The 20,945-nt window shown below is 36.0% G+C and overlaps 4 protein-coding genes across 9 annotated transcripts; 1 reads left to right on the top strand and 3 right to left on the bottom strand.

The window, feature by feature from the left end:
- Positions 1-492: 492 nt before the first annotated feature.
- Bbx (bobby sox) lies at positions 493-7,249 on the bottom strand. 3 transcript variants are annotated; one of them, XM_078182077.1, is made up of 8 exons: positions 6,806-7,249; positions 4,369-4,569; positions 3,823-4,272; positions 3,553-3,740; positions 3,344-3,466; positions 3,144-3,251; positions 2,717-3,045; positions 493-2,531 (listed from the first exon to the last, which is right to left on the bottom strand). In XM_078182077.1, the coding sequence occupies exons 1-8, from the start codon at positions 6,830-6,832 to the stop codon at positions 2,443-2,445; spliced, it is 1,515 nt and encodes a 504-aa protein (XP_078038203.1). In that variant the 5' UTR covers positions 6,833-7,249; the 3' UTR covers positions 493-2,442. The 3 variants fall into 3 exon arrangements, with proteins under 3 accessions (XP_078038203.1, XP_078038204.1, XP_078038205.1); XM_078182078.1 differs by lacking the exon at positions 6,806-7,249 and adding an exon at positions 5,978-6,019; XM_078182079.1 differs by lacking the exon at positions 6,806-7,249 and adding an exon at positions 5,304-5,393.
- On the top strand, positions 5,552-11,522 carry Crn (pre-mRNA splicing factor crn). 3 transcript variants are annotated; one of them, XM_078182075.1, is made up of 15 exons: positions 5,552-5,639; positions 7,924-8,121; positions 8,223-8,312; positions 8,390-8,550; positions 8,626-8,822; positions 8,899-9,200; positions 9,285-9,399; positions 9,478-9,653; positions 9,742-9,842; positions 9,904-10,015; positions 10,107-10,253; positions 10,333-10,409; positions 10,491-10,608; positions 10,701-10,964; positions 11,034-11,522. In XM_078182075.1, exons 2-15 carry the CDS (start codon positions 8,086-8,088, stop codon positions 11,196-11,198), a joined length of 2,061 nt encoding a protein of 686 aa, XP_078038201.1. In that variant the 5' UTR covers positions 5,552-5,639; positions 7,924-8,085; the 3' UTR covers positions 11,199-11,522. The 3 variants fall into 3 exon arrangements, with proteins under 3 accessions (XP_078038201.1, XP_078038199.1, XP_078038200.1); XM_078182073.1 differs by lacking the exon at positions 5,552-5,639 and adding an exon at positions 7,560-7,808; XM_078182074.1 differs by lacking the exon at positions 5,552-5,639 and adding an exon at positions 7,560-7,849.
- A 223-nt stretch (positions 11,523-11,745) lies between these two features.
- LOC144470668 (inositol-tetrakisphosphate 1-kinase) lies at positions 11,746-13,933 on the bottom strand. Of its 2 annotated transcripts, XM_078182081.1 has the most exons (6): positions 13,787-13,933; positions 13,278-13,410; positions 13,054-13,152; positions 12,849-12,990; positions 12,630-12,766; positions 11,746-12,550 (listed from the first exon to the last, which is right to left on the bottom strand). In XM_078182081.1, exons 2-6 carry the CDS (start codon positions 13,398-13,400, stop codon positions 11,957-11,959), a joined length of 1,095 nt encoding a protein of 364 aa, XP_078038207.1. In that variant the 5' UTR covers positions 13,401-13,410; positions 13,787-13,933; the 3' UTR covers positions 11,746-11,956. The 2 variants fall into 2 exon arrangements, with proteins under 2 accessions (XP_078038207.1, XP_078038206.1); XM_078182080.1 differs by having other exon boundaries at positions 13,278-13,932.
- On the bottom strand, positions 13,898-20,172 carry LOC144470665 (uncharacterized). Its single transcript, XM_078182072.1, has 7 exons — positions 20,121-20,172; positions 18,401-18,674; positions 18,085-18,248; positions 14,786-17,926; positions 14,568-14,604; positions 14,326-14,496; positions 13,898-14,037 (listed from the first exon to the last, which is right to left on the bottom strand). Exons 2-7 carry the CDS (start codon positions 18,590-18,592, stop codon positions 14,008-14,010), a joined length of 3,735 nt encoding a protein of 1,244 aa, XP_078038198.1. The 5' UTR covers positions 18,593-18,674; positions 20,121-20,172; the 3' UTR covers positions 13,898-14,007.
- Positions 20,173-20,945: the final 773 nt, after the last annotated feature.

Genomic DNA, 20,945 nt, shown 5'->3' with positions numbered 1-20,945 from the left:
TTGTACGAAAAAATGTATATAAATTTCGATCTAACGATTAAAGTCTTTAATAGATTTAAAATCGATTTAGTAGACTGGTTTTTATTATTTATTTTTGCTTAATGTACTTTGGACGTGAAACTACGATTATAAAAATTACAAAAATGTAAAGGCGCCAAGGGATCTGTAAGTTGGGGATGGTTGAGCACGTTGAGCACCACGAAAATATATGAAAGGAAAAGAGTAACACGTTGAAAATTTTACATTGTTCTAAACATTTGAAGTTATGCAAATGCTTTAATAAACAATTTGCGTGCACGGGAAATGGAAGAGATATAAACATCGTAATATATTTTTAGAAAATGATGCAAGGACTATAAATATGCATTAAAGATTTTGTTTTTCAGATACATACATTATATACTACGAATATAAAAATTATTCATGAGAGAACACGATTAATAATTTTATATTCACATGAAAATATTTTATTATGATTTATAATTCTATGATCTCAAATACATTGCAACAACTTCAAGGTTACATCAAAATATTATATCTTTATTATTAATATAAATGGTATACAATATGTTACAAGTATATATACATATACATATATGTATGTAAGTGTATGTATATATATATACATACATATATAATAATATATATATGTTCCGTGTAAATTATATTTTTAAAGCTAGGTACATAGATGTTTGTGCAGTAAAATTCGAAACACTTTCCCTTGATATTTTTTTTTTTCAATAATTCCACGTATTCGGACATTGGCCACGAAGCCTCTCTATAATTATGTACCGTAACCACACTTAGAAAATGTAGAAGGTATAAGTGTAAATGTCGGAAAACAGTTAGAATACCGAAACGAATCGAAAATATATTATTGGTCATTGATTAATATCTATGTTCAAATCTCTTCAAGGCACATTTGAAATATAATCAGTATACTCATTTCCATATTACAGAGGAATTTACTAATATTAGTTGCTCTTATCATTTTACTAACAGTATCTGGAGTTAGACTTCAATGAACATAAAAAGGTGAGAAAGAAAAGGAGAGAGAAAAATCAATAGAAAAATATAAAATATTAAAAACTCCTTTAGCCAAAATCACAGACGAGTCCCTTACTTTCTCAAACAGAGCACAGAATCGCAATTTCATGGTCTTAATACTAAAATAATAGTTAGTCGATATAAATATTATAAATATACATTTATATATATATATATGTAGTCTTATCAAATTACACACGTACATATACGCATACGCTTTCCGATACAGAAAAAACATTTACTAACAATAAAATTTACATTTTTTATACTTTCTCATAAATTACATCGTCGCGTATGCATATATGTACGCGTGTACAACGTATAAATAGTGGTCTTGCATATGTGTATAAATATATATACATATATATTTATACAGGTATATTTTTTGATTATATCCTTTTTTGATATTCAGATCATGAAGGATATCTTTCATAATACTGCACCTATTTCTATGTACATAAAAAGTTTACAGAACATAATGAAATATAGATTAAACTTATGCCGATGATAATAACAAAAATAGTAACAAGTGACTTTGCAATTATTACGTGTTATCGTTACTACACATAGATATGATAAAATGCCCTGCTCATCGGCTTTATTTAAGATTCATGGCTCTATTAGTGTTACCTTTCAATCATATTTATATTATTTCGTAATTAGAAAAATTAGTTCACAAGATTCGACTCTTGCTTTTCCAACATCATCTTATACAATACACACTGACTAACATTCTTTTACTGTATATGTACTTTTCTCGCTTCGTTTATTGATAATTTCTTTTTTTCTCTAGTCAGGTCCTATGTGAAGAAAATAGTTGTTTGTTTTGCGTTAGAAGCTTCACAAATTTTCCAATGAACATCAATACACACGGGCATTTTTTTTCTTTCTTTAAATTATATATAATGGCTATCATTCATCTGCACTGCAGGTATTTATTAACAAGTATAGAAACGTGTGACGCAATATTTTAATAATTACACGCAACGCAAAGTGAAAACTAGAATCTTCTTTCAAGATGTAATAGTAACAACATTATTTGTTAACAAACTATACAAAAAAAGGTAAACTGTCTCTCAGTGACCTTATTCGCGGAATATTTATGTAACATAAAAGAAATATATCTTTATATGTCGTGTTGCGAAATAAACTTGCAGCGGTCACAATAGTAATATTTATATAAACAGCGGTTAACGATATGGATATTAACAGTAATAATGTGGTACAGTTTTGATCGCTTGGAAACGTTATTATGTATTAACAGCAATCAAAAAGCAATTATTTCTGTAATTCTCCTAATAGAAAATTATATTAAAGAAATAAACGAATATAGTTTTGGCTTTGCACAGTGCAAGTTCGTATCGCGAACAACTGTTAAACATCAAAAAATATATCTTATGTATTAATTTTGGTAAGTTTTGTTCTGTAGGCGGCAACTGTTGCGAGACATGCCAGTGCTTCCAAGTCCGGTGACGCACACCACGCTATTAATATTTATATAAATAATTAAAATTTTTTGAGAACACATTTAAAAACTATTTATTATAATATTATGTTTAAGAAGAATATAATTATAATAATTGTTATGTATTGCGTAGTCTATTACGTTAAGCAAAAGAAAAAGTGTAGAAATAAATAATGAAGATACTACTGCTTTCTTTATACTCACGTTTATTAGATTCTTCTGCTTCATTTTGCGTGGATTCGCTTGTAGCGGCTGCATTACGTGTAATGCTCTGTTTTCGTGCTTTCCTTTTTTGACTTCCAACAAGGAGCGCTTTGTCAGCTTCTTCTGTACTTTCACGATCTGTTTGATTATTCGAAATATTTGCTTGACCATTAGCGTTACAATTATTTTGATTTTTCTTGTTATTCGAAGTTGACGTTAATTTCTGTACTATTTTTTTCTTTTTCGTACGTTGCTGTTTCTTCTTTTCCTGAAATTCTTCTAAACTTAAGGATGGTAACGCTTCAATTTTCTTTTCTAAATTAAAATCCCTACACAAGAAAATATCACATAAAAATAATATTGTATATTCATTACAAATATAATTCCATTACAGAATATTATCGCAAAACTATCATATTGAACTTACTCGGCCCGAAATCTTTTACGTGTACTCCATGGTCCAAAATCTAATTCACTTTCTGCACCTTCTGTTTCCGTTTCTTCTGGTTTAGAAGCTTCGATGTTTCCTTCAGCGCTTTAAATGATACTCGCGTTATTTTTGTTACTTGTACTTATTTGTAAATTATATGTAAAAAAAAGTATCAAATACAAAGCAAAGAAATCTACCTTTCTACAAGATGTTCCAACTCTCCGCGAGAACTATTTCCGCCTTCGCTACTCAAAGAATCGGTTTTTTCACTAACATTCGATGAAATCGAATTTCTACGTTCATTTGAATGTCCATCGGTGCTAGGAGAAACATTTGTTCAGATTATTTGTAATGTAAACAGTAAACTAGTAATTTATTCTGATTAGAAAATCGATGAAATATTTACCTACGATTTCCGGTATGACGTTTTCGTTTAGGTTGCTGTCCCGATGTACCAATATTTTTCATTTGCTCTGCAAGGAACTTTTGATAACGTAAACCTTTGCATGTCCGTTCACTTCTAAAATTAGTTTCTTCTGAAGGCATATTTGTAGTTATAAAATCATTTATTTCTATTTTCACATCTTCTATATCCTAGAATATATAAGATTAATAATAGTTGAACGCATAGTGATTTCAATTACAAAAAAAAAAATGAAACGGCAAGATTTCTTACATATTGTTGCTCATTATTGTTTGATTCGGATTTTCTTTTTTTCTTTGCATCGAAAAGGTCGGCTTTGCATTCTCTTTTAAGTTCAGGTGAAAAAGTTGCTTCTATATATTTCTTTTTAGGGGATTTCAGAACATCGCTATCATCAATCACAGAACCATTGACAGTCGCTTGCTCGTCGGTTATTTGCATTTTCTGTGGTGTGAACAGCGAACTGAGGCCACCAATTTGGGATTCGTCCGCTAGTTTACCCGGTTGAATTGATTGTCCATCTCGTTTGTCACCTTTTGAATAATCGGAAGACTCATTCTCGGACTTGATTTCTATAGATTGCTCATTAGAGCTCGTTTCTGTTTTCTTATTTGTAGGCCTAGTATTCAAAGTACGAAGAGGAGGTGCTGGTAATTTGTACCATTTGAAATCAGGATTCGCATTCAAGAATGCATCTTTGTACTGAAAGATATTTCAATTGAATTAAAATAAACATCGTAGACTTAAAGAAACACATTCAATTCTTTATTGAGACTTTATTACAGAAATATCATTTACCTCCTGTGCTAAATTTGTGTACGAACGTTTTTGATCTGGATGAAGAGTGGCCCACCATTCGCCTAGAACTCTTGTGACCGCTCGATTTTCTAAATGTGGGAAACCAGACCGCACAGAACCACGATGTCGTTTACAAAAAATTAGAAATGCATTCATAGGTCTCCTCGCATGGTGGGCTGGCTCTCTTAACTCCCGTGGTTCCTAATTATTAATATTAATTCATTAAACAATTGTACAGATATAAAAGCAGACAAAAACATAGCATAGTCATTTAAAAAAAAAATATATATTGAATTGCACATCTAAAACTTATGCATTGTACGTATATGTACCATCCGGTGATTTGTGACATATTGTGTAATTTTCTAAAAAAGTTAATTACAAATAAATAATAACATGTGAAAAATGTATCTGGAATCTTTAGGTCACAACATTATGTAGCCATGTTATAGCACTTGTGAAGCCTTAATATAATATACCTTGACAGTTTCTAAGGTCACGTATGCTTACATAGATGTTCAATATGTAATGAAAATCCATTAAAACCTATTACCCATATCAGACACAATCTCAAGAAATTTACTATTGCAGTATGGTATTGTTATCAGTAAATACACTCACTGTTCTTGGAAATTACACTACAATCTTCTATCAATGTTTTTTCATTCATATTTTTATGACAAACCGCTTATCAATTGTGACCAAAACAATATATTTAGAAAAATGACATGTTCCTCGTAGCCTCATTTTTTCCTAACAAATCAAGGATAAATATTACGGAAGTAATTCGACATTGTGTGAACGAAAAATATATACGTAAAAAACAAAAAAGGTAATGCAAAATAAGTTCTTTGTTAACAGCTTATTGTTGTGCCCGCAACGAAATGATACAAGTTTCTTAAAATATCTCTTGGCCTAGCTGTCGTTCTATTCACCTCCATGCTTAATTAAATGTTATTCAAGTAATCGCGAAATGTAAACGTGAATCAACGCACGAACATGACTGCGATCGCCACACATATGCACCTAACTCGTCGCACATATACATATACGTGCATAAGGACAAAATAAAAGAAACGTATTAGTTTCGGCCGAGAACAGCCTTTTCGTTATATTCATTCTTATCGTACAATATTTTTTACCTTCCCGATAAGTGAACAATATTGCGAAACCGCGACGTGTAGAAAAATGCATTAATTTATATTCCGTGCGGTATTATGAAATCGAATGTAAATTGCAGTATCATCTACAAATTGTCAGGAGAAATAAAGGTATTTAATTGGATTACGTCGTTCGCGAGGATGCATGAACGATTCAAAAAAAGGAGAAAAAAAAGAAAAAAAAAAGAAGAAAAAGAAAGAAACAAAGAAACGATTTCGCGACGATAAATCTGTAAAGAATTATGTCAATTTACGGGTGCAACGAAGAGGACGATTTAGATCTCGTTTCAGTCAAATTCAATGTCAATGGAGAATCTTGGATTCCGAGTATTCCTCTAAATACGGTAATCCAGCGATTCTCGATCGACGACGAACACACCAATTGACAATTTTTCAACGGTTACCAGTTTGATCTTGTCGAAGGAAAAGAAAAAGAAAAATCAACGCACATACACATCTGTCGTCGTAGAAGGCATATGTTAATTTTCGTATTGTGTCTAATTAGTTTGAGCGCACAAAGTCCAAATTATTTCAGCTGCACGTAGTATCGTTTTACATGGTCCGATTGATTTCAATGAAATGAAACGGTCGATCTGAAAATCCTCGGTGAGAAAAACGACGGTGCTCGGGCATTATCAAAATTGTTAGGGCATGTCGACTGTCATACGTCGCAGCATTTCGTTAATACTGTTGTGCATTGACTGGGTGGTTATCGCCACCGATCGCTCGCAAATTTTCTACGAGCTTTCGATAATTGTGACAAAAATGATCGAACATTCTGCGCGAGGTGAACGCAAACGGGGATTCCGCATCGCATATTTCTCGCTGGATTTCATGACACCATCCCGAACGTCTACTGACAGCTGCTCGTGCGAATGTAAATACTACATACAGCGATCTATATGTCTCTCTCTGTGCATCGATGATCTGGCAAATATTTGAATGAAGTGGAACGTCTGTTTAAACAATTCCTGTTTGCGCGAGGCTCGAGCAATTTTCCCTACGGTACACTATTCGATCCCTGTTGTTGACAAATATTTATCAATGCCGAACTAATGCCAGAACGGTGTTGTTTCCCTTTACGCACGGCCCAAGTTCCTCGATATATCGCAGCGATCTGATTTTTTGACTAAAAATCCTCACGAACGAATTACGCGTTCGACCGTTCCATTCGGAAAATTTGTCCCCGGATGATGTCACGGATCCAACGTCCGATGTCACGCAACGATATGTTATTCGGAATCCGAGAAAAATACAATGTATTTCTCCCTACTCACCTTGCGTTGTTGCTCGTTGGCAGCCATTTCTGATTTCACTTGACAATTCACTCAGCGGCGCATAATAAAGATAAAGCTTCGGCACTGTGACTGCCCCTCTCTTTTCCGCCGTGTTTCGCTTTCTTTCTCTGGCTCTTTTCCGTGCACGAATTAACCTCTCCTTCTCGCGTACTATTTCTATCTTTCTCTTCCACCGATCCGTTCATCCACGGTCGCTTCGTGCAGCCCACGTGAAAGAAAATTCTCGCATAACACCGCGGTATCCTCTTGTTTCACACCGTTCGTTCACAAACTTCGGGGATGCCCTCCGGATCCGTCGCGTTTCAGTCACTCGAACGACATTATCCGAACAATTTTCTGTTTGCAACTAAACATTCTCCGTGCAAACGTCACGGGAATCTACAAACGTCACTATCAAACCAGTCACGCGCCTGTTTTCACTCCGAGGAAGGAGATTAACTTGTGACATCGAACAAATCCCGTCCTGCGTCGGGCCGATATTAATTTTAAACCCTTTTCATAGATATCGAACTCTTTCCTCGCTTTATACGAATTCGTATACGTAACGGAGAAGTAATGTATTATTGTCCTGTGCATTTTCAGTATTGTGCGCAACCCGTTCAAAAAAATACAAGATTCGCGCGTGTAACAATGCGACAGGGTCGGCAACCACGCCGCGCGAAACTAGCTGAGAGACGTTTTCGTTGCCCGAGAATTTATTGTTCTTTGGATTCGTAACAGCAACAATTTCAAATTGCAATGGCATTCTTTGAGAAACGTGTGTACGCGTTGCGTGAATCGTAACAGAGGAACGTGGAACAGCGGTTCCTCTGTGAAAAAGTTAACAGCAATTTTAAATTCGCTTGCTAGATAATGGTGGTAGGATTGAATCGTGTCTGCGATAAAAAAGTTGCCAATAGAATGCAGTGAACAATCAAAATGATCAGAATCACCGTAAAATAACCAACAGGAACTGCATAAGCATGTTATTCTCGTCATATAGGTTAGAATGATCTAACCTATCTCTATTTGTGTTTGTTTATTGTACGGTGTTGTAGTTATTGAAAGGGTTTACGATATAAAATAACAGAAATAGCTGATGTTGCGTTTATTTCCAGTTTGCGGTGATTTATTAAAATTATTAATTATTCGCACGAAAATGTGGAAATGAAAATAGGAAAACGGTGATCTTGCGATACATTGTACATTTGTTAAATAACTTTATTCGTTGTTGTTTACAATATTTCGTGTTCGAAGAAGTTTAAATATTTAAAACAACGATGGAGAAGTCACAGAAAATGCCAAAAGTTGCTAAGGTATGTGTATACGTTTTATTATAAGTATTGCATAAAGCACACATTTTAATATATATATAAACGATCACTTTGCAATCACGAAATTATTAAAATGTTTACAGGTTAAGAATAAAGCGCCTGCTGAAATTCAAATAACAGCGGAGCAGCTTTTGCGGGAGGCTAAAGAACGAGACCTTGAGATTTTACCACCGGTAAGAATTCACAAAAATTATGACGAGAACGCGTTAACAAAATTATATGTAATACAATGATTAATGTTTGTCCGTAGCCTCCGAAACAAAAAATCTCTGATCCTCACGAGTTAGCCGATTACCAGCATAGAAAACGCAAAGCTTTCGAAGATAATATACGCAAAAATCGTATGGTAATTTCGAACTGGATAAAATATGCTCAGTGGGAAGAAAGTCAGAAACAAATTCAAAGAGCAAGGTTTGTTCATACGGTCAAGCTCTACAAAATTATAAGCATTCGGATGTAATAATAAAATGTATATTTTAATTTTAGATCTATATATGAACGAGCATTAGACGTTGATCATAGAAATATTACATTATGGCTGAAATACACGGAGATGGAAATGCGAAATCGTCAAGTAAATCATGCAAGAAATTTATGGGATCGTGCTGCTACTATATTGCCCAGAGCAAATCAATTTTGGTACAAATATACATATATGGAGGAGATGTTAGAAAATATTGCTGGTAAAATTTTATTGTAGTTCATATATAGAACTATACAATAGTAATAATACGATTGTTAACGAAATCATTGATTTAGGAGCGCGTCAAGTATTCGAAAGGTGGATGGAGTGGGAACCCGATGAACAGGCTTGGCAAACCTACATTAAGTTTGAATTAAGGTATAAAGAAATACAAAGGGCAAGACAAATCTACGAACGATTTGTAATGGTTCACCCCGATGTTAAACATTGGATAAAATACGCACGGTTCGAGGAATCCCATGGATTTATAAATGGAGCGCGCGGTGTTTATGAGAGAGCCATTAATTTTTATGGCGATGAAAGTTTGGATGAGAAATTGTTTATTGCGTTCGCAAAATTTGAAGAAGGCCAAAGAGAGGTAAGTGTATATAAAATAAGATACGTGGCAGATTAAGATAAAATGTATAATCTTGTGTATTTACAAATATATAATTTTTTGTAGCACGATCGAGCCAGAGTAATTTACAAATACGCGTTGGATCATATTCCAAAAGAGAAGACTCAAGAAATTTATAAAGCGTATACCATACATGAAAAGAAATACGGAGATCGTTCAGGTACTCTTTTTATCATGATAACAAAATTTTCTAAATAATTTTTCAAGATGTACGACTAAGTGATATCGTTATCGATAGGCATCGAGGACGTAATAGTAAGCAAAAGAAAATATCAGTACGAGCAGGAAGTGAAAGAAAACCCTTCTAATTATGATGCTTGGTTCGATTATTTGAGATTAGTGGAATCTGAAGGAAACGCAGATGTCATTAGAGAAACTTACGAACGTGCTATAGCTAACGTACCTCCAACTAAAGTAAGGAATATTGTTTTATGCGATTTATTAAGATATATCTTTTGCATTGATATGGATAATGTAAACTGAATGCATTTATGCGATATAGGAGAAGCAGTTTTGGAGAAGATACATTTACCTTTGGATAAATTATGCTCTTTTTGAGGAACTTGATACCGAAGATGTAGAAAGATGCCGCCAGGTTTATAGGTAATTAATTTCTGCTTCAAAACTGTGACAGTGATTTATATTAATTTATAATTTTTTTCAGGGCATGCTTGGAGTTGATTCCACATAAACATTTTACGTTTTCTAAGATTTGGTTGCTCTACGCTTACTTTGAAATACGACAGAAAAATTTACCAGCAGCTAGGAAAACATTGGTGCTGATTTAATTCCATATAATAATCTTTCACTTTACAGAATTAATTTAGTTTTTTAAATTATAAATGGTTTTATTTGAAACTATTCTAGGGTATGGCATTAGGTATTTGCCCTAGGGACAAATTGTATCGCGGATACATTGATCTGGAAATTCAATTGAGAGAATTCGATAGATGCAGAATATTGTATGAAAAGTTCCTTGAATTTGGGCCGGAAAATTGCACCACATGGATGAAAGTATGTGACCAGAATTATTTAGCAATTAACGTGATTTTTTTAATATATATACATTTTTTGTCAATTTTTTATTTAACAGTTTGCAGAATTGGAAACACTATTAGGCGATGTAGAGCGTGCACGAGCTATTTATGAATTAGCTATATCGCAGCCAAGGTAAAACGGTTAAAAATAACTAACCAGAGTTTAAGGTGAAGCTTTTTGTTATATTTATGTGCTTTTGTTTCTAATATGCAGATTGGACATGCCAGAACTTTTATGGAAATCTTATATCGACTTTGAGATAGCACAGGACGAAACGGATAATGCAAGACAATTATTTGAGAGATTACTGGAACGTACGCTTCACGTGAAAGTAAGGAACATAGAGCCCCCTATCGGCCTTTAATTTACAATTGCATAATTGTAACATTTATCTATTTCATTATTCGATATGTATTTATTCAGGTTTGGATTGCTTATGCTAAATTTGAATTGGCAAATACGACGGCTGAAGACGACGGTGTAGATAACGTTGTTCTGGCACGAAGAATCTTCGAACGTGGAAATGATGCTCTTAGATCAAGCGGAGATAAAGAAAGCAGAGCGCTGCTGTTAGAAGCATGGAGAGATTTTGAAAACGAGAAAGGAGACGACGAAACTCGCGTTAAAATTATGGAGAAAATGCCTCGTAGAATTAAACGTAGACGACGTATTGTGGGAGAGGACGGGGTAAATAGATTCCCTATTTTCGTAGTGTATTTTCTAAATACAAAAATTAATACCGTTTACCATTTTTAGAATGACGACGGTTGGGAAGAAGTATTCGATTTTATTTTCCCGGAAGACGAGTCGCAGAGACCTAATCTTAAATTCCTGGCGTCTGCCAAGGCCTGGATGAAGCAAAAAGAACTCATTGAAAGTAGTTCGAGTACGAATAGCTCGCAATCAGAAACAAACAGTTAAAGTCTAACCGCATTGTTTACTGTAAAAAATTATGTTATATTCTTGTAAATAAATTAATATCCTCTTTTATATGAATAAATAAAGACGTTTTGAACTTTAAAAAAAATTTATATTTAGAAAACTTTACAGTACAACCAGCACTTATTACATCGTATATGTATGTTTTGTTATACATAATATTTGTACTTGGAACTTTTACATATCAATAATAAAATGTGTCGTGGATAATAAATATCAAAGTTCTTTTAAGTAAAATATAAATGTTATAATGATTAATTAGTTTTATTATTATTACATATTCTCAATATTTTACTATTGACTTGTTCATGAAAGTGTAGCCTCCTTACGTTAATTATCGAGGTTTTTCTTTTTTTGTTCATGAATGCAAACGTATTGCATGAGAAAAAAGTATTTGTTTTCGGCAGTTCGTGCTACGTGTGTTTGTCACTATACGAATACATTTATTAAAAAGATTCAATGTAAACAGTGAACGACTAATTTTTTTTCAACAACTGTATACAGGAAGTAGAAAAATAAGTGAAAAATATACAAAAGAAATTATTTTTTTATTGCAAAACGGAGATCTGATACAACTGAAACACAGCTGTCCTTGAATGTATGAATGACGAAAGGTCATGTTCTATTGTAAAAAAGAGTGTATCATTTTCTCAAACAATACCTTTTTGTACTTGATAGAATATAGTAAACTGGGATATCAATTTCATTGTTGTCTGTTCTCTTAAATTCCCCGCTGTTTCTCACGTTTTATTCAATTGTTTTTGTAGAATATTCTTTTTCTCATCACTTTCAAAACCAGAATCTAGATCATCGCTGGAACACTTTTTTAATGAGTAGCTTTTAGAATTTTGTTGCGCGTCTGTTTGTTGTTCGACCAACAATTGTCTAACGCATCCTATCAACTGTTCGAAAAAGTTTGGATAGCCAACGTATCCTGGGAATACGTTTACATCTATGATCGCGTATCTTCCAGTGTGATTTTCAATAACAACGTCAACGCCGATTAAACAAAGCCCAAACAATGTAGTAACTTCGTTCACGATTTTCTCAAAGATTTCCTGTTTCGGTTTTACCGTTAATGGAATGTTCTCTTCCGATAAGATCGACCATTTGGATGTTGAACCGCTCTTAAATATTAGCGAGTTAAAAAATATGGTATTGAACGAAGTACAGTCTTCCTCATAGAAATTCTTAAAGCTGGGTCTCTCATCTATGTAACAATGTTCACGGACTATATATATTTTGTAAACAATTGCATTGTGGTTGATAAATTCTTGCGCTACACAAGGTGGTTGACAGTCTTTCAAACCTTCTTCATTAAAAATCACCATCATCTGAAAATACAAACTGTTTGTGTACGCATTCTTTCTTACAAGTATGTACGTTTTTACATAGAGAATATACCATGCTCACCTTATGCGCATCATTAGAACCAAGAGCAATAAGTGGTTTGCAGATTACTGGGAACTTAATGTTTGCCTTTTTTAACAGTGATATATTTTCAACAGTATCTTTAGTTTTAATTTCTACAAACTTTGGAGTAAATACATCTGAAAATAGATGCATAATTTAATAGTTTGATCAACAAATTCCTCGGGTGACCAAATTTAGGAACATAGCTAATTAATTCACCATTAAATTGTATACGTTCCTGTATGAACTTATAATATTTATAACGATTCATTAAAATCTTAATATTGTCCAAAGGATCGATAACTATTATTTCAGGATGTCTACAGAAGTACTCCTCGATTTTTGAAATAATTGCTTTGGCCTGGAACAAGAAATAAATGGTTAGACAAGTTCTAATTTCAAATTCAGACAAATTTTATCATACATTTTGATCACCGTTTTCCGCGAGCGCTAGTTTCGGCGTCAATTTATGTATAAAAACATGAAATGGTCCCTGAGATTCAAGATCAGAATTTAAGTCCATCTGAAAGCAATACACATTAGTTCAAGAATACATTGCCAGTTCGATTTCTTTACAAAGCCGTTTATAATTATTTAGAAGGTTATAATTGCGTGGATGATAATAGAAAATGTATAAAATTGATTTACCAATTTTAATTGAAACCCTTCAGCCTCGCAGAGATTGCAGAAATGGTTCCAATTGAACTTCTGTCGTTTCTTCTCGGATATCCAGTAACCGATTGTATATTTCTCGCCCATTTTCTTTTCCATTTACGATTCTCTTGCGTCGAATAAAATATTCATCCATTAAAGATAACGCAATACATTATTTTAACAGTCACCCTATGTGAACTATATTAATCGTGTTTCCTACAAGACTTTTCTTACTTTAAGCGATCTCATATTTTCGTCGGAAATTTTAGGTTATATCTGCGATATTATTACGATATTACTACGATATTTATTATGTTCATCGAGTTCTCGAGTATTTCACGTTCTGTCTCTAGAAGATAATAATTCTTCTATATTTAAACACGAAGCGCAAACACTATTCGTATAATTCACGTCCGTGCATGCGATAAATGATCATAGGTTAGCAAGATAACAATGACGGTCACGTTTTACAACATTATTACTTTCTCTTAATTAATACATACTTTCATCGTTTGTCGGTACACGATACAAACACTTTTAAATAACAAATTTTTATTATAACGTGCCGGTGCGGTTGTGAATCATCTTCTACTGTTTATGTGGAAGCACAAGTAGTCGGGAATACGTTACCGCCGTTGCGTCTCCAAATGCAATTTGTACATACATACATAGATTCGCGATTGCGGCTGCACTAGTCGACGCACTTTTCGCCAAAGCGGCAGCTTCAAATTTCCCCTATACTTCGTACCAATGACTAAAAAATATACAAACTTTACTAAGCACGCCAACATAGTATTTAATTGATTTAAAATTAATTTCGAAAGCCAACAGCGCATACACACGCAGAAATGTCTTTTATTTAAAGGCATTGCATAATAACAATCTTATCGTACGCCTACGCTAAGCTGTCATTTTATTTAATATGAAAACATAACATTTGTAGCTCTAATGCATGAACAATAAATGCATATTTTCGAAAAACTAAATCTTGTATTTATATTTTAAATAAAAGAATCACCGCTCGAGGAGAAGATGTACTCACTTTTGAAGACTCGCTCCACAAAGACAACGTCTCCTTGGTGACAAATACAGTGATTATATTGTCTTGTTCATTGGTATTTAGCATTTTAATTTCGCCTAGAGAACAAGAACCAGAACTTGGCATGAATAACTCGCCCTCGGAGCGGGAAGTATCCAAAGATACCGATTCGACCTGAAATTATGAAATATGTTTAATATAAAGAATCTCTCACATGGACGCCATTACAAGAGAAGATATCTTACTGTTTGCGAGACTGTTGGAGGCACGTCTTCCAGTGTCCTAAAAATAAAATAATTAAATGCGATTTTTATGCCAAATTATATTAATACTAAGAAACGAGATCCTTAATAAATCCTCTAATATTATTCGCTATGTTCAACGCGTATTTTACTGGTCTAACTATTAAAGCGAACTGACAAGAATAAATATAAAGGAAACGAAAAGAAAATCATGTTCGCACCTAGTATTCTGTTGAGTCGGAGCCGAATGATTCATAGCGAATGTGGAATGCAACAGTTGCTCGTGTATCTCGTCGTACAAGTCTGAAAGGATCTTTTCTTTTTCAAATATATGGCCGCGTGGATGTTTCTCATTAAATACTCTGTTGGAGATACTGTTCACCGCGTTATTCGTTTCCTTATGTTGATTGATCTCATTTATCTTGCCGATCGACTCCATCATGTTTAACAGTTTCGGTTCGTTTCTCGAGGAAGATGGAAGAGATACGCAGTCGCGTAAAGAATCAGAAGACGATGCTCTTCGGGCGCTGTCATCACATTCTACTGGGACTTTTGTATTATTCTGGTCCAAGCGCGACTCAATTTCTTCATTTTCCACTTTGGAACTTGGTTTACTCAGGAATTCTTCGTTCACAGAATCCTGTGGACGCGTACATTCGGTTTCTTTATTTTTCCCTGACAAGTTATTCATTGTCTCCGATACTGTATCCACGCATACAGCTACGTCGCTCCGCATTCTTTCATCGGCCCTGTTCTCATCGGCTTCCATCTTAGCGGCAGCAATGCTCGAAACGTTTCTCGTGGAAGCTGAACTTCCATCGTTATTACTTGTTACGCTGTTTTCCATTTTTCTGTTCGAAGCACTATCATTCTTCGCACTTAAAAGTTCTCTCGACGATTCAGTGTTCGCATTAATTTTACTCGGCTCAGCAGCCGAGTTTTCTTGCCACGAGCTTGTCGCAAGTTGTTCAGAGTTCGAAAATCGACTCGCGGGCTTGTCGACGAAATCAGCGTTAACATTGACAAGTGTATGTAATTCACCGTTAGCATTTTTCTCGGTAATATCTACGCCGCTTTTCACGATTTCCATAGCGCCCCTTCGAATTTCTGTTTCCGAATAGTTTTTCTCAGATTTGTCGTCGGTTTTCAAGCGTGCAGTTTCCATCTCGTGTACGTTCGAATCGACATTGTTCTCCGGAGCATTCTCCGTTATCAGTAACTCGAGATTATGCGGCGAGCTGGTCGCACCGTTCTGAAAATTCTGCAGCAAGTTCTTCACCAATATCGGCATCATTTCTTCCAGATCCAACGCGTCTTTTATTTTATTCTCGAGGTCTGCTCTTGCTTCCGCTTGTTCGAAATCGTGTATAGTTGCCGCATTCGATGGCGGACTCGAGTCTTTCTCGAGAACGTTGTTACCGGAAACTCCTGACATTGCTCCCGATTTATCTTCACGAAGGCTTTGCGTGTCCGTGTTTACTACCGAGGGATTCATGGAAGTGGTCAGGCTGGAGCTTTCTTCGCTTGCTCGAAAAGCATTCGCGTCTCGCGAACGTTGCACTTGGAAAAATTTTACAAGCGTTTTCTCGATATGCTTCGCAATCTTATCGCTGTCGCTTTCAGTTAACGCGGTCTCGATATTCGACGAAGTTCTCGGATCCGCGCCTGTCCGTCTTCTAAATTTCGCGTCGCTTATCGACGGAGCGTCAATCGAGTTTTTGCGAGGGATATATTTGTTCTTTGAATTATAATCCAGCTTATTAAACCGCGCCGACTCTAATTTAACAGACCTCGCGCCTTTCGCTTGGGACATTGTCTCACAGGTTCGCTGCGCATCGTTTACATGTCTGTGTTTTACATCTCTTTGATCTCTGACCGATTTTCCCTTTGCCGGTTCGAAATTGTTCCGCTGCGACGGAGTCGGTGACTCGCTGCTCTGCGAGGCTTCGTCGCTCTGCAAAAATTCTCTCAATTCTGGCCGCGTTAAATATTTGTCCATCGTTCTCATCGACTGCGACGCCTCGTCGATTATACTGTTATAAGCTAGCAGCACGTTGTCGAGTTCGTCGATGGCCGGATAATACAATTCGTCATCGGCTGAGCACTCCGAAACCTCGCCGGAAGTATCTACACGCGATGATTCAAAGAGACTAGGCTCTTCTACGCTTTCATCGTTCTGCTTGCAATATTTTTGACGAAGACTCGCAAAATTTTCTTCAATAATCTTGTAGTGTTCGCGATTCTTTTCGTCGTGAGAATTTTTTTCCTTCTTCTTATATCCCCCTTCATTTCCTCCCATAATCGAAGAACCTTCAAGTGGATGAAAATTATGATCCGGAACAGTTTCGTCTTCCAATTCGAAGGGTTTACTCCTCTCTTCGTCGTCTCCTGTTTCCGTTGACGGTTTTACAATGTCCTCGCGAACCTCTTCGCTGAAGTGCACTTGCTTGTGGTCGCTTTTGACGCTGACAGCATCTTTCGGCGTTCTGTCCGGTGCCCCGCCATCCGTTCTTTCCTCGAACGCCTCAATTTCCACTTGTACTTCTCGGTCTTCCGATTTTCGATTATTAAAACTAGACGATTCGAGGTCTTCGTTCTCCACGCTAATCGCTGCTCTCTCCTCCCGTTCCCTCGCATCCTCCCCATCGTTTCCAACGTTCGCCAGAGAAGTTCCACCGGACTTTTCCGCAACTTCTGCCGTCGATCCTTTCGACACCGAACTACGCGAAGACTCGTTGCTATTCGTAACTTCATTCGTCGCTCTTCCGTGCTTCCTCCTTTGCTTTTCGCTCGACTGTTTACCGCTCGCGGCATCCTTGGACTCCTCAAATATTTTCACAAACTTCTCTTTGCGCGTCTGACTTTTGGGTCTACATCCATGGGAGACTATGTAAGTGGCAACGTTCGCGTTCTCTTGGACGAAAGACGGATCCGGCGATATGTGAATGCTCTGCAAATTCTGCGTCGTCAGTTGCCTTTCGATGTTCACCGTCGGACATGCTTGATAGGTAAAAGTCTTCAACCGCGAGTTTCTCTCGAGATTCGATATTTCATCCGGCCCCTTGGCTCTCTCTTTGCTTTGCGTATCCGTAGCCGGAACTCCCGGGTCTTGGACTCCGTACGAGGCGCGACATTTGAACTCCTTGCCGCGTTCTTCGGGCATTTTGAATTTCGGCGCGGAGAAATCGGTCGTCCTCTTCGACCTGGCTCGGGGCGTTCTTTCGTACAACGTCCCTTCGTTCTCCAGACTCTTGTAATTTGCGTCAGGCCAGCCGTTCGCCTCTTGAAATTTCGACGCTACTCGTTCGCGGACGTATAAAAGCTGGTCGTTCTCGTCGTCCAAAGACACCTCGGCCGAGTACCTGGAAGAAATTTAGACGTTATTCCGAATTCTTAGATTGTCAAGTATAAAATAAATATAACTATAGTATAATAGTAATAGTAATATAATAACAATAATAATAATAATAGTATAACTTTGACTTTTGCGCATGTTTTCCACATCCGCATAATAACCCACGTTTTCACAGGCGTGCGAAAAGCATTGCAATCGGCGACCATGTTGATCGCTTTGATTTGAATCTCCGCGTCTTTCACTAATCTGTCGACGTTCTCGAGCGCCGCCGATGTTTCCGGGCTGAGGACCGGGGAGACAAGAGGCGTCGTGGCAGATCTTTTGCTATCCTACAATTGAAATCATACAATATATAATTTAATATTATAATTTAATAATTTTTCTCTTACCACAAGTTATTCGTTTAACAAAGTATCATGTAATTTCTTCAATCGTACATAATAGTTTAAAATTGTCGAATAAATTAATAATTGTAACGTACCTGATCATCGTTGACAAGATTCGCGGGCGTTAACGGAACGTTCCGTTCGCTTCTGCTGGTGTCCGTCTTGCAAACGGATGTTTTCGACGTCACGAGCTTCACGCGACTCCTGTCCGATTGAATGCCGTTTCGACGACGATGCGTCGGCTCGCGAGCTTTGCAATAACAATCGCACGAGGCCTGGGAGTGCATCTTCCTGTGACAAGCCGCGGACGGGGGAACGTCCGCGGGCCCCTTTTGCAAGTCTAAGTAGTCCACAACGTTCTGCTTGTTTCTGTAACATACATTTCCTTATTTCTTTATTTATTTATTACTATTCCCTTAAATCGTATCAGCGCTTATCAGAAATTAACAATTAAATTCTTACAATTACGTTTGATTATAAAATGACATACGGATTCTCTTCCGAGAAGAGATAGTTAAATAATATTAATAATTTAAAGGATGATCACGTTTGCGTAGACAAAATGATTTTCTGTCGAGTGACCTTCTATTAATTACCTTCGATAACTAATAGTATAATATAGTATAGTATAATATAATATTATACAATACAATACAATATAATTCGTGATCATAAATGATTAAAATATTATAATAAATTCTACGTTACGAATTACAATCGTAATTACTTAATTATATTTGTTTATACAGTAGAGATTAAAGTCTTCTGAAAGTACCCGCTTCCCACAAATTGCCTGTCCTACTTAATAAAAAATGATACGAACAAATGAGGCGATAGTTAACATAATTTTTATTCGAACAAAACTTCTATCGCGCCGTAGAATTTTTCAGTAATTAAAATACAAATGAAAAGCAATTGTTATTCAGTAATCGTTCCTTTCGAGAAAGAGAGAATTGTTGCGTCTATGCAACGTTTAATTATTCTAAATAGCAGCAAGAGGGTGAAGAAGCGTGTCCCGAAAACGAAAGGGTAGGACACGCGCGCGAATCGCGGGATACAAGTTCACGAATCGATGACAATAAAGCTAAGAGTTTCTTTCGTGGCCGGGGTGGTTGTCCTCGGGCTTCCCACCGCCCTCCGTCTCCTCGCGAGCAGAAAATCAAACCGTCCCATGCATCACGTTGTCAGCCATTCCACGTTCTATCCTGGATTACGCCAAGGAGTATCTTTACTATATCTATACACGTGTATAGGAAATATCGATCCTTAAAGGGAGCCGCCGCCGCTTTCTTCCTGTTACTCTATCGCATCGCAAAAATTACATAATTTTCCTGCCGTTTAACTATCACACCCGCTATATTAAACGCTAACAACAATCTTCAACGATTAATAAATTAACAACAATAAAACGGTAGGATTCTTTTAATCAAATAAATTATTTCCTGGAATATTCCGCTCTTTTTTGCTAATTTAATAAAAATGTGTCACATTAAAAAGCAAAATAATCATATTAAACAAAAGCTGTATTATTACAGTAATTTTAAGGTAATCGTGTCATTGTTGGTCATCAATGAATTTCTTCGTATTTCGCATAATATCTGAATGATCGTTAATGTTAACGTTGACTGTTTTTAAAGATGAGTTTACTTTATGGTAAATTACCGTGCCCACTTGTTGATCTAATTCGACACTTCGCGACTTTCTCGAGGAACGGTTTCGCTTTTTTTCAAAGCGGAGGGTTTCGCCGAGTTCGCGGTTACAATCTCTAATACCATTGCAAGATGGCGGAAGAGACTTCGGGTGCCATGTACATACATTGCAGCGAGAAGAGATCCTGGACGCGATGACGTCGCGCCGTCTTCAACGGGCTTCCTGCTTTAATGTCCCCCGGGGAGCTCCGTGATCAATAACAATACGTCAAAGGTACGTAATCCGCGGCGTCTTTTAAAGGGGATGGATCGGTGTCGGCGCCGATGTATGTATCACGCGCAGTGAGTCATCGAGGGACTTCAATCGAAGCGAAACCGCGCCGTCAATCCGATTCTCTAAACGTCCCTGAATTCGCTACATATTTATATTAATATTTATAATATATATATATATATATATATATATATATATATATATATATACATAATTCGCTGAACTGGTTAAGAACTTTTACGCAAGATACGTTTACAAGTAGATGAAAATCTAGTGCTTCTAACAATTAAAATAAATAAATAATAATAATAGTAAAATGATCGTTTTTAAAGAATTTCGAGAAGTCTAATTTTCAGTATTTATGAGTTAATAATTTTTGGACAGCGTAATTTTTGAAGTTCATTCTGTACAATTAATAAAATATGTAGTCGCTTCCGAATTAATAATTGATCAATTAGATATAGATCTGAGAAAAATCGTAAATACTAATTACTATAAACTCTGTGCAACGATTTCGGGCGACAGTTTTCCATCGACGTGCAGCAATCGCTGCGGCGACGTGCTCTTTAAGAGCCCTTAATGATCCTTTAACATTCTCTCCTCTCCTAATTATCCACTACCGAAGATACTCTAACAATAACAACAATTGTATCGGGCAAATTCGTTCCACGAACAATATAAAACTAAATGACGTAAAAATAATAGCACAAAAAAAAT

The sequence above is a fragment of the Augochlora pura genome, chromosome 6 (genome assembly GCF_028453695.1).
Source record: "Augochlora pura isolate Apur16 chromosome 6, APUR_v2.2.1, whole genome shotgun sequence".
Lineage (NCBI taxonomy): Eukaryota > Metazoa > Arthropoda > Insecta > Hymenoptera > Halictidae > Augochlora > Augochlora pura.
Note: the sequence above shows the minus strand (reverse complement) of the source record. Positions and strands in the feature narration are given on the sequence as shown.

Bases quoted from the DNA above. Each gene is read 5' to 3' on its own strand.
- Bbx (XM_078182077.1), bottom strand. From the start codon at position 6,832: ATGGCTGCCAACGAGCAACAACGCAAG. The intron at 3,741-3,822 runs GTAAGAAATCTT...TATATATTCTAG, and splicing joins ACAATAATGAGCAACAATAT to GATATAGAAGATGTGAAAAT. The intron at 3,046-3,143 runs GTAAGTTCAATA...TTTCTTGTGTAG, and splicing joins CGTAAAAGATTTCGGGCCGA to GGATTTTAATTTAGAAAAGA.
- Crn (XM_078182075.1), top strand. From the start codon at position 8,086: ATGGAGAAGTCACAGAAAATGCCAAAAGTTGCTAAG. The intron at 9,201-9,284 runs GTAAGTGTATAT...AATTTTTTGTAG, and splicing joins TTGAAGAAGGCCAAAGAGAG to CACGATCGAGCCAGAGTAAT. The intron at 10,965-11,033 runs GTAAATAGATTC...TACCATTTTTAG, and splicing joins GTATTGTGGGAGAGGACGGG to AATGACGACGGTTGGGAAGA.
- LOC144470668 (XM_078182081.1), bottom strand. From the start codon at position 13,400: ATGGAAAAGAAAATGGGCGAGAAATATACAATCGGTTACTGGATATCC. The intron at 13,153-13,277 runs GTAAATCAATTT...TATTGCTTTCAG, and splicing joins AAGGGTTTCAATTAAAATTG to ATGGACTTAAATTCTGATCT. The intron at 12,551-12,629 runs GTGAGCATGGTA...TTGTATTTTCAG, and splicing joins GTTCTAATGATGCGCATAAG to ATGATGGTGATTTTTAATGA.
- LOC144470665 (XM_078182072.1), bottom strand. From the start codon at position 18,592: ATGCACTCCCAGGCCTCGTGCGATTGTTATTGCAAAGCTCGCGAGCCG. The intron at 14,605-14,785 runs GTGCGAACATGA...TTTTATTTTTAG, and splicing joins CCGACTCAACAGAATACTAG to GACACTGGAAGACGTGCCTC. The intron at 14,038-14,325 runs GTGAGTACATCT...TATATTTTTTAG, and splicing joins TGTGGAGCGAGTCTTCAAAA to TCATTGGTACGAAGTATAGG.